The sequence below is a fragment of the Protopterus annectens genome, chromosome 7.part0 (assembly GCF_019279795.1).
Source record: "Protopterus annectens isolate FY-2018-M chromosome 7.part0, PAN1.0, whole genome shotgun sequence".
NCBI classification, from domain to species: Eukaryota; Metazoa; Chordata; order Ceratodontiformes; family Protopteridae; genus Protopterus; species Protopterus annectens.
This window is the reverse complement of record NC_056739.1, coordinates 807,114,547-807,127,531: the sequence shown is the minus strand read 5'-3', so window position 1 is coordinate 807,127,531 and position 12,985 is coordinate 807,114,547. Positions and strand designations below refer to the sequence as shown.

Genomic DNA, 12,985 nt, shown 5'->3' with positions numbered 1-12,985 from the left:
GATTGGATCTCCTTTCTTTTTTCTTGAGAAGGGTTCAGGGGGAGAATATCTGCCTCTAACCAGGAAAAGCACAGTGGTGCAGCAGTTAATGTTGTTGCCTCACAGCAAGAGGTTCTCCAGTTCGATTCTTGGTTGGGGTGCCTTCTGTGTGGAGTCTGCATGTCCTCAATGCATTCAAGTGCATTTCCTCCGGGTACTCCGGTTTCCGCCCACATTCGAAGACATGTGTCTGGAGTGTTTCTCCCTTTCACCTCTGCTAAAAATAGACTCTGTCCTAGTCGGGCTTTCCTGATTAACAAATGTTAAATAATAATAATTAAGAACAAAGTGCAAAACACAATTTATTAACGCAATTCCAAAATCAAGGCGTTTTCGTCCTATAGCTGGACTTAATCAGGTAATCTCTTCCATTATTTATTAACATCCATTATATACTTCCTTCCTTTTTCATTTTCCAATCAAAAAATACCAATTAATTCAAATAAACAAATCAGCTTACTTTTAAAAAAAAGCTCATTAATATTAAAATTAATTTCATTTAATCACATAAATACATCACTTTTCTCTAAAAAAATGTAAATTATGTCTATTAATCACTTTAAAATCAATTCCATTCATATTTGCAGGGGCTAGATATATTTTATATATACATGTTTGTAAAAATGTTAACATTCATAAAACTTCAAATCCAATAACATATATTTCATCAAATAGCACCATCTATTGACCATATAATTTATTGCACTCAGGATTATATTTTAGCTGCCTTTAGTTTCAGTAGAGGTAAAATTGAAATATATTCATTCAAGCCTGGGGATTTATTTGCTTGCAACGTGATCTGCCACCATAATTCTCTAAAACCTATGGTGTCTTCCCATGGCCCCCCTCTGATGTTATTCTTTATATGTTCAATTACAAAAAACTGAAAAATACTATCTTCACACATCTTCCTGTGTCTATACAATGCATTAGTCTCCTTCATTTTTATGTCATAGGTATGCTCGTATATTCCTCTTTTTAAAGTTCTCTCCGTTTTATTTTAAAAGATTCTTGGGATTTGTTAAGGATGATAGATAATAGTATGTATACTGAAAATCTATTATTTGTAACAATTGATATAATAGATTTATTTTCATCCATTCCCAGTTTAGAAGGTATGAATATGTTTGAAGAAGAAATATTCTTCAATATAAATATATACCTATAGATGTCTGCTTCAGGCTCTGACGGCAAGAAAGAACAGAGGTCATGATGTTGGTGGACTCCACTTATACCCAGTATACTGACAATTAGGATATGGCATCCATTGGTTGTCGGAGGAGGGAAAATTTTTACTCTGGTAGTCAGGCCAACCAAGGGCAATAATTCAAAAAACTTTTAAAATGTATATGTCATCCGTACCACTTCTCAAAGTTAATTATTTTTGTTTTAATATCACTGCATTTTGAAGTTAGACAAAGAATAAAACACAAATAATGGATAAACACTTTTCACTATCTTCCAACTGGAGTAATTCTGGTAGGGAGAGTTACAAGATAGCTTGTCACAAAGCAAAAATGTACATATATTTCAACAATTTTCAGTTATCTTCTGCAAAACATACGGTATTTCCATTTTATGAATAAGAACACACACATCTTAAGACAAATGTGCTTCAATCTCTTATCATTCACGCTAGCAAGTCCTCAAGCTATTTTGAGCAAGTGTTTCAAGCAACTGTGCTTCCTGCAAACACAATGTAAATGAATTTACTTCCTTTGAAATTACCCTTTTTTTATTCTTCATCAGTGTGTATATCAACCATATCTGCAGGTCTGTCATACTTCCCCAACAAGATACGGCAAGGTAGGTAGGTACCTTGGGCAATGTCCCTGTTTGTTATCTCCCCCCCCCACCTCAAGAGGACTTAGAAAAAAATACAACATTCTCTTAGGGTTGAGGAGCAAAAAGGACAAAGAGCTGCCATCAATACTTTTGGTAAACTGTTGTAAAGAGATATAATGGCTGCAAAAAAGAAAGGTATTTGGGTTAACCAAACAGCTATTATGTTTCCGCATAACATCTCTTTGTTAAAGTGTCAAACAGTTATAACAGCTCCTTCCTAAGGTTCCTAATGCACCCTGTCATTTAGGAAGCCATGATGCAGGGGCCCACAGGCACATCTTCTACAATGCCACATGCATCTCCTAAATTAAAGTTTTTGTTTTCTTTTGTGAATATGTCTACATTGCTAATGTGGTCAGTTTTAACAATGTAAGTGATGCATATTCTGGACAGTAAGAATAGATTAATGAAATAAAATACAGCTATTCTTCAGGCAAACTGCTTCATTCCTCTCCCTCTTCAATACACATCTACCCATTAACTAAACCAAGGTGTCATCCTGTCTGAAATGCATCCTTCCTACCATATGAGTGGCACCTTTACCCATCAGCTGACATGCACTTTCTATTTTGCAGTATTAGAGTTTATGGTCTTACCTGAAAAAAATCATCAATCAGTTTTATAGGATACATCATGATGAACAGAATGAAACTGTAAGTCAAAAAAACACTGGCCAAAAATAAATCTGCAAAAAGAAAAACAGGTTACAGGTTAGTATAATACATCTGCGGACACAAAGAGTATTATTTCCACACCATCATCAAACTTGTGTGAACTTGTGGCCTGCATCTAGTCTGCTGATAACACTTATTCTAGGCATGACTCTGACCAGGAGGTCTCAGTCTCTGAGGTCCACTCACTACAGTACTAAGTCGTAAGTAATGTAAATTATGCCAGCCTGTATTTGACTATACATGGACATACAAAAATGGTAGAACAGCTAGTGCCAAAAGCAAAATTCTTACAAATTTCAGAGTGGGGCAGAAAACAGATATGCACAATAAGCATCTACTTACTGGCTTTGAACTAGTACAGCTACCTTCTAAAATAATCAAGTAGCAAGTGAATCTGCCGCAAAATCTAGGCAATATACTGGGAAATACTCTGGCACTGACAAAGACAGGAAATGGAATTAATAGTGCATCAGTTATTAAATGAAATATTTCCAAACAGAAAAAGTTTAAGGATATAAATAAACATTATTAATGAAGTATACATTAATTCTAATGAAATGCATTATAAAATGGAATAGACTATAAAGAAAACAAGTCAGGAAAGAAGTTATGGACTATTTGAACTGAACAGTAAGTAGAATCACACTATCTACAGACTACAGAAAATGGGTAATGTGCGTTTAAATGTGCACAACAGTGTGGGTGCAACAGCATTTTCACAAACAGGCTACTCTGTATTAGTCAGTAATGAATTCTTAATTACCAATTACCATGCTATAAAAGGAGGTTCCTGGGCCCAAGGCCTACAGGAAGTTAGTTCCTCATCTAAAAAATGGCCTGTAATAAGACCTTTGAAGTGTGGAATATGTTGGCTCTAAGGGCTAAACTGTGGACTGCCCAAAGAGGAGTATCTGTGACATATCTAGAACTGAGGCCTGGGTGAGGCTTATAGCCTGAACATCTTGATGCAGCCTATTTCTGAAGGAACTGTGTGGATTGTATAATGAGACCGGAGAAAGGTCCCATTCTGTACAACTGCAAGCCATAGGGTCGTATTCATTTTATTTTAGGAATGCAAAGCAAAGAAGCACTGCTATTTTCATTTAATTTTTAAACTGAGAACCCAAGAGAGTAGAGTTGCGCAAGTCCTACTTTAATGTGCATATTCCTCACTGTCTCAAGTAGCTTTTTGGGTTATCTGCCAAGGTAACCCAGTACTGGCCAGATTTGAAAAGCTTAGAGTCCCTTCCATCTCTCTTGCTGTGACCATAGCTCTCAACTTTCCATCTCCAAAATGAGGAACACTAACCCTCATAATGTGGAATAAATGGGAAAAATGTGGAATACATACTAATGGCTTACTAGTAACTTCAACTAGGAAAGTCATAGGATGGTTAGAATATGCTGATTTTACTTATAAAGAAGATCTTTTAAATAATTAATATGATTCATTTCTATTTACAATGGGTTTCACTTAAAAAAATTCCTAACACTGAATGTGTGACAGTCTTTCAATGTGGAACTTTGAGGAACTTGAACTTTTTAAGACCCCAAATGAGGTACACGTGAGAGGTATGGCTGTGACAGCTGATTGGCTGAGCATATCCTGAGAGGGAAGCCTTCAGCTGTCACAGGAAGTGAGTGAGTAAGATTTTTCACTTCCACAAAAAAGAGAAGAAATTACCTGAAGCTAAAATCATCCAGCAAGAGTAAATTCACAATACCATACAAAAACCAAATCCAACAATTTAATCAGACAAGTTAAAACCCACTTCAACCCAAAGCTTAAGGATAAGGATCCACGAGCCCTGCAGGATGGTATTAGTTAAGTCTGCTCTGGACATTGAAAAGGAATCCAGGTTGTAGTGCTTTGTGAAGGTATGAATAGAGGCCAGGTTGCTGCCTTAAGAAAGCTTCTAGAGTTTCCAATATGAATTGAAGAGGATAAGGTCATAGTGGAGTGAGTCTTTAACTTGCCTGGAAGATATTTACCATGGTGGGAATAACAGAAAACAATAGCGGAGGACAACCATTGTGCAACAACTTGTTTAGAAACAGGTTGACCATTCTTAGCCCCAGTATAGGAGACAAACCGCTGTTTAGTATTCCTAAAGGGTTGTGTTCTGTCAATGTAATACCTGAGCTACCTGTGTGCATTCAAGGTATGCAGAAACTTTTCTCCTTTACTTTTTTTTGGCTCTTGATAGAACACTGGGAGATTGATAGCTTGATTAAAGGTAAATTCAGAAACAACGTTTAGCATGAATGATGGATTAGTGAATAACACAAACCTGCCCTTGTGAAACATTAGATAGGGTTATCCTATCATGAGGGTTTGCAGCTCAGGATCTCATCTTGTAGATGTGAAAGCAATAAGTAAAACAGTATTCCAAGTAATGAACCATAAAAGATCCTGAAAGGCAGGTTTAAAAGGGGGTAAGGTCAATTTTTCAAGAACAAAGTTGAGATCCTAGGGAGGAGAAATTTGCTTTCAAGGGGTCTCAGATGAAACACTCCTTTCATAAACTGTTTGACCACAAAAAGAAATGAAAGAGGGGGAGAACTTGGGTATATGAAACATCCTACATACCCCATAAACTAATTTCCCTCAATCATCCCACTGTAACAGAGGGCACAAACACCAGGTCAGAACTTAAAGGTGCAGTCAAAATTTTGACTTTTAAATCATCAGGGAAGTTCTGATTATGTAACCAAGCATACTATCTTAATAGAACAGAAGAAGCTTTTCTCAGCACTGTATCGGCACGTTCAAGCACACCTCTCAAATCATATTTCTAAACTTAGGTCAAATTAGAAACAATTTCATTCATGTAAGACTTCTGCTCTGTAAGTAAGGCTGCAGCAAAATCATTCAAATTATATGCACAATGTGAAATAAATTTACACATACAGCCTTGATAATTTTACATTCTAAAGGCTAGATTACTAGAAAGAGACTTATTTTTGTCCGGAAGATTTAACCATTTTCCCTCTTTATCAGGGTCTTGGACTAGATGAAACTAAGGACTTTAACTGAGTAAGCAGCTGGGGAGACCGTTGGCTGGGTCAACAGTCAAACTGGAATAGATACCTGTATACTGCAGGCAGCTTTAAAAACATCTTCCAAGGTCACTACGTGAGAGGACATAGCCTTAGAATTTGGCATGTCATTCTCTATAAGGCCATACACCCTACCTAGCTCTTGGGCAGTTCAAGACTGCTCCCAATCAAAAAACATCACAATTTAGCAAGTTTGGATACATGCTCAGGTTCACTTTCCAAAGGATCTTTGTGACTGGACTCAGTGTTAACTAGGAAATCACCACTGTCCTCATCAGATACTTCATCATTCTCTGAAACAACTGAAAGGTCTCCAGCCAAACTAGCACTAGAGCCATGTATGGGAACACAACTAATCAGAATCAGCTGTCTGCAGAATATGCTTAGCCAAGGAAATATCACTCTTATAAACTGCTAAAATGTAATTATAAGCTCTACAATGAAGGTTCTGTTTCTTTTTTATTGTGAACTTCACTGCTAGATAAAACATCTGGGGAAGGAGTGTTATGTCTGGCAAGAGGTCTCTTACTTTGGACTACTCTTGCACCAAGTAATAGAACAGTGTCACAGAATGTTTTCTAAATCTTGTTCTACAGTGGCCGGCAAAGCTACACATGAGGGAGACGGGGCAAAAGGTAAGTGGGCTGTGGAGTAGCCCCAACAGAATCACTAACTATAGACTGAGGCATATTTTTATTTTGTTTTTCAGGTGCAACTGGATTTGATATGGGGTGGGGGTACCAGTGTTAGGATCCATCAAGTCAGAAGAAAGAACACCAGCCATAATAATAAACTGACAGTATCACAATAAGTATTTAAAATTTATAGAAATAAGTATGTCCTCACACAACTAAACTCTGTCAAACTGTCCTATTATCACAGAAAATGGTTTGAAATGTGTTCAAAATTCTTTTACAGCTGACAGCAGTTACAGAATTCCCAGTACACAAAGACCAAACAACATTGCAACCAATATGCCAAACATTGTTAAAAATTACTTCCATGCACTTTAATCAACATTAAACTGTCATAAAACAACATTTAATAGCAATTTAAACTATATTTTCTTGTCAGAGAATAAAATCTTCACAGTATATTTAAATAACTGCATTCACTGTAAAGCTGAAATCCGATGTTAAAAACACACAGAGCCAAATATTTACAAACACATATAATGTGTAAATGCTAGAAAAATCCAAATATTTTCCTGTCAAAAGATGAAAATATAGTATAGTAATAACAATAAAGGTATGCACAATTCATTTGCAGCTCCAAACGCACAAGACAGCCCTTAGTGGCTAACACACACACACACACACACACACACACACACACACACAGGACTTCTGAAATTCTGAAAGTTTCCTCAGAAAGAGTAAGAACAAGCATCTATCAAAGATAGAAGCCACAAACACTGCTACAAACAGAAATTACTGTAAACACTGAAAGAAATAAAATACTATATATATATATATATATATATATATATATATATATATATATATTTAAACACGAGAATTGAAAGAGAATAATAAATCTAATAAAAATGAGAAGAAGAGGGTTGAAAAATGGGGTTTATCTGAACAGCATGCCACAAAAAATCAGTACTGGATCTTGTAGAGAGTCAGTGGGCTTTCTTCTTTGGATGTCAGAAAGACTGCTGAACACTCTCATCCTGTAACAACTGAAGGCTCTCCTCACAGTTTATGTTCAGCTAATCAACCGTCATGGGAAAAGAGAAGAAGGGCAGTCTGAGTGTTTGAAAGCTGGCCATTACTGGGTTACTTTGCCAGATAACCCAAAATGCCACAGAGGCAGTGAGAATAATGAACATTTGCTGTTATTTTTCTTTTTTGACTTCATGCCTACAATGAACACATTATTTTTATACAATTAATTTTGTCCAGTGTTCTTTAGGTCTTAACCCTGCAGTACATGCATGTGCCATTAATCTTTCTTCACAGTACTTCTGCTGGTAACCGCAAAACACATTTTGGGCTGTCAATTGCCCATAGCAGTGTTGCTGTTTACCTGAATCATTTCTACTGCTGTTCCTGGACTGCTTACCTGGTGATCTAAACTATGCTGGACACAGTAAAAATATTTCTTCCTTCACAGGTGGAACATAACTAGAATCTGTTGCAATTACAGCAACAGACGAGCTGGATAATGTAGCTGCCAACACCAAAGTGGGGCCTGCCATGAAAAAATATCTGAGGAGAATACTCGGAATCCTCCCTTTTGATATTCAAGTGTGATATGCCATAATAAAGGAACCAAGATTACTGGGCAAATAACCTGTCATTTCAGGTGACAGAAGAGGAACTGAAAATGGAAGGAACTGGCTATGACAAACTTACAAATTTCAGCTAAGACTTGAAGTAACATCTGAAATATGAGAAACAACAGCAAAGTGAAAATGATAAAAATGGTAACTGCAAATGGACTTAAAAGAGCTTTGTCCACTAATACAAGAACGTAGGCTTTGGAAAGTGATCAAGAACTCAAACATGAACGCCTAGAGATTCCACGACTTCGTCAATGCCAATGCATTGGATCAGCTGGTCGACACCTCTATGAGAGGTGAAAATATGCTAGACCTGGCCCTAACCAACATGAGTAGCCACTGTAGCACTCCTACAGTGTCATCTTCCTTGGTAAGATCTGACCATAAAGCGATCACTTTTGAAGTCATCATCTCCCCTGACTCCCCCCCCGTCAGGGTTAAACAAAAAAACTTTTCCAAAGCTGACTACAATCTCCTCAGAGTAGGTATAAGCAGCTTCACAGCCACCATCCTTTCAACTGGTATTAGCACTAATGTCCAAGCCTACACCAAAAAACTAGATGAGCAACTACATTGCTGTATGGACTCAGCAATACCTGATAGGACCAAATCATCTTCCTCAAGGAAGAGTAAACCTGTCTGGTAGAGAGCAGCAATAAACAAACTCTGTAACAGAAGGAAAAAACTGCTGTCCAGGGCCAAGAAGGAGCAGGTGCCAAGTTGGAAGCAATTTCTGTTTTGTCTGAACAAGCAAATAAGGTCACTGGTGAAATCCTCTAAGGCTAACTTTGAGTCCAAATTGGCCACATCCACCAAAGTCAATCACAAGGCCTTCTTCATATATGTCTGCAATCTCAAAGGCAAAACCCAAATCTGCTCCGAACTGGTGGTCAATAACACCACCTACACAAATGCCATAGATATAGCCAACCTGCTGGTAGACAGGTTCAGTGAAAACTTCACCACCCTGTCCCCATCAGTAAACCAGGACATCCCCAGCCCCTGCCCCCCCCCCCCCATCACCAGGGAGCAGGTCCTTAATGCCCTCTCAAAGGCAAAAAATACAGTCTCCATGGGATCCAATAACATCCCTGGCTGTATCCTACATGAACTCAGGCATGAGCTCTCAGCTGCATTAGACACCCTATTCAACCAAAGCCTGAGCACCGGCTTCATCCCAGCTGAATGGAGGACAGCCACTGTCATCCCTCTACACAAAGGTGGAGCATCCACTGACCTAGGCAATTATAAGCCCATCAGCCTACCTAGCCTGTTCTGTAAGGCCATGGAACGCATTACCATGGACCTTATAAACAAGGACATTGGCAACCACCAAACACTTGATCCCACACAGTGTGGTTTGTCAAAGGCAGATCATGTCTGTTAAACTTGGTCAACTTCTTTGAAACCGTCACCAAAGCCATGGATGAGGGGAAGACGGTGCACACCACCTACCTTGACCTAGCCAAACCCTACTCAGGCATTATAGATAAACTCTCCCAGCTAGGCATTGACCCATATTTTACCAGATGGGTAGCTAACTGGCTCACTGATAGAACCCACTCAGTCAAAGTAGGGGAAGACACCTCTAGTCGTAGACCTGTAACAAGTAGTGTTATACCCCAAATACCCCAAGGATCGGTCTTGGGGCCTCTACTGTTTGGTATATACTTTTCTGAGGTGCAAGCCAAAACCATTGGTCTGTGGCTGACCAAGATTGTAGATGACTGCAAGCTGGGTGCAATCTTAAATTCCCCTAGTGATGTGAACATCCTCCAAGATGGCCTTACCCAAACTAATGACTGCTGCCAGAAGCATGGCCTCAAACTGAATATCAAGAAATGCATCATTATCCCCTTTGGGGAAAATGTCATCCCCACTAATTATCAGATTAATAACAATGTACTAAGCATGCAATCAGTCGTGAGGGACTTGGGCACCCAGGTTGACAGCAACCTGACTTTTGACCACCACATTGCCTCCGTTGTACAGAAGGCTCTCTACATGGCCCACCTCATAAATAAGGGTATGTCATCCAGGAACAAGGAGGTCATAACATCCCTGTACTCCTCCCTTATCAGACCCATTATTGAGTACAATTGCCCCCTTCGACATGTACCTTGCCAGGCACATGCAACAGTCGGATAGACCACAGAGGTTCCTGACCAGGAAAATCCAGGGTTTCAAACACTTATCCTATATAGAGAGGATAAAAGCCCTGTCCCTCTACTCAGTCTCATACAGACTGCTCAGAGGTGACCTGTGTCTGGCATACAAGGCCATTTCAGACTCAGCCTTAATGGAGTTGCTGCATATCTGTAAGACAAACTCCACTTGCGCAACCCGCACGCAAGGCCTTAACCTGGTCTGTGACATTAATAGAAATTGTTGGTGTGACAGATTTGTGTCCCAAAGACTCCCTCCCTCTGTGGAATAGACTCTCTCTCTTTGTCAAGCAGAGTACCTCTCTAGCCCTCTAAGAGGAACCTGGACGACTGGATGGGAAACAGAAAATATACCCTATGGGATCCCACCAGCGTCCCTGATGGACAGGGGAAACAGGTGCTGACTTTGAGGGAACATGGGCAAAATTCTTGGCAAGGCTTATAAAGGCCTCCGGGCCAATAGCCTAGTATCATCCTATGAACCTATGAACAAACTACTAACTTTAGAAAAGCACTTATTAGTTAAAGAGACAATGTTTACAATCGAAATGCCTGTTTTTAACTCTGAAGTTGCTGTAAGAAATGGACTATCATCTGTGCAACAAAAAGGCATCCAGTAATGCATTAACTTCTTTTCAGTAGGGGGACAGGCTACATTCAACTTCTGTGCAACTAATACTGAAGAGAATGCTAGTAGTGGAAAAGTGAAAGCTGAAAACTGACATTCATGCTGCAAATTACGTTGTTCTGATGTACAGTGTGATGAAACTACAGCTAGAATGACTATATTAGCACTACATTACTGTGCTACAGCCAAGCTAGTGAAGTGCATTACATTTTAGAAGGAAGGAAGGTTCAAGCTCTGCTAGACTCTAGAAGAATGCTTACCCTTGTCAGGGGTCCCAAGTATCTACATACAAGATTACCAACAACTAAAAAGTAGAGGTAATATGCACTGCATTCATAGTGGTTGAAAAGAACATCCCCGCCACAGAAATTCACAAAGTTCCAGGAAAACTGTTACATCATGTGACTGAAAATTCTGATTTAACTCATTATGAAACATTAGGAACCATTTCCCCATCTTAAGGTAGTATGGAAAAATATGAAGTAGACAGAATCCACAGACAGTGTGGCAAACTGATACACTTGATATGACAGAAGTAAAGCAGCAGCCCATGATGCAGCCATTCTAAATAAGAAAGGTGTGGGAAGCAGGATAGTGACATTCCTGCAGAAGTCCAGAATCAAAATTAAGAGTTAGCAGCAAAGCTATAAAAAGCGGTACAGTTTGGTTGTGGCTAGACAGTAAAAAGAATTCTGTCTCTTCATGCCCCAAAGATAGAGCAATAGAAACCCAAAGTATAAGAGCTGCTAGTAGAGGAACTAACAGTGAACACACAGAAAACATTGGCGTAAGAATCAAAACCAGTTGGAAGTCTACACAAGAAGCATCAGCAAAAAAACTGAGACAAAATTAGAAAAAGAAGGGCTCATAAATAAGGACCTTCAGAAAAAGCAAGTACTAAATATGAGATAAGTAGGAGAATGGAAATTTCAGAGCCTATTTCTGCTCGTGTAAAGCTGAGATTTAATGAAAAAGCAGACTAAGTAACATGTTTTGATAATATGGAAAGAAGAGCCATTAAAGATAAAGTCCGACTCTGAAATATTCACTGCAGAAGAAGAGAATGAGAGAAAATGAAAGACAGAGGATGGTATCCACTAACACTAAAATATATTGAGAGAAACCTAAAAGAAAGAATACTCAAGAACACTGTACTGATGACAGGTACAGTAAAGCAGAAGGTGAGTTTTGTTTACAACTACAATATACAGGGAGAGGCATGGAAAAAGATGCAGTGCCAATCTTATGGGATTTTTTACATCTTTATTAAATTATTACATTTTAAACTGGGACATGAATTCACATACATTAAAAGAAATGAAAACAAACCATAACCTTACTATTGTCATGCAGTATACATATATACTATATTTTAACAATTTACATTCTCTCCAACCTCACTCCTTTTCCTGAACATTATTCAACATAGGTTCATAAGTAAGTACTAGGCTATCGGCTCTAGGGCCTATACAAGCCTAGCCAAAAAGGTACCCTGGCTTTCACCACCCAAGAAAATTATTTTTCCTGTGCCCCTGTCGAGCAGAGCCACAGAGGTGATCCCCGGGGTGAATTTCCTATTTCCTATCCAATCATCAAGATTTTTCTTGAAGAGTGCTAATGAGGAGCTTTGTTTGATGTAGTTAGGTAGTTTGTTCCAGAGTATGGGAAGTGTCTGGGACAGGAATCTATCCCTCCAGCATGTTGTGGTGACAAGGTTTAGGTTCCTAGAGCATGTAGCTCAGAGGGATTGGGATTTCTTTAAGTGGAGCATGTCCAACAGCTCTGGGTTTGACATATCTTTGTATGTTAGGCAGAGATCGCCTCTGAGTAGGCAATATGCGACGGAGTAAAGCTGGAGTTTTTTGAGACGGTCTGCATAGGGCATCTGTTTGAGGCCGGTAATCCTCTTTGTGAGGTATTTCTGTGGCCTTTCCAGTTGTTGTAGATGTCTTGTAAGGTACATAGCAAAAGGGGTGTTGTACTCTATAATGGGTCTAATGAGTGACGAGTAGAGGGGAACAATGACTTTTTTCCTGGATGAGAAACCTTTTGTCATGAGGTGTGCCACGTAGAAGGATTTCCTGACTACTGTGGCAATGTGATTATCAAAGGAGAGACTACTGTCCACCTGTGCCCCAAGGTCTCTTATCACACTTTTGGTGTTAAGTAGACTACCACCTATGTGGTAGCTCATGGGTACACAGTTTTTACCAAAGGGGATGACAATACACTTTTTGGCATTGAGCTTGAGGCCATGGCTTTGACACCAGGCATCTGTCTCAGTCAG

At 39.0% G+C, this 12,985-nt stretch overlaps 1 protein-coding gene across 1 annotated transcript in view; it reads right to left on the bottom strand.

Annotated features, from left to right (window-relative positions):
• The window catches only part of LOC122806703 (polyamine-transporting ATPase 13A3-like), a gene marked incomplete in the record, with an annotated part of 1,429,840 nt that overhangs the window by 112,574 nt on the left and 1,304,281 nt on the right, over positions 1-12,985 (bottom strand). The window contains 1 exon segment of the mRNA XM_044077342.1: positions 2,481-2,569. Within this exon segment, the coding sequence (XP_043933277.1) occupies positions 2,481-2,569 (89 nt within the window).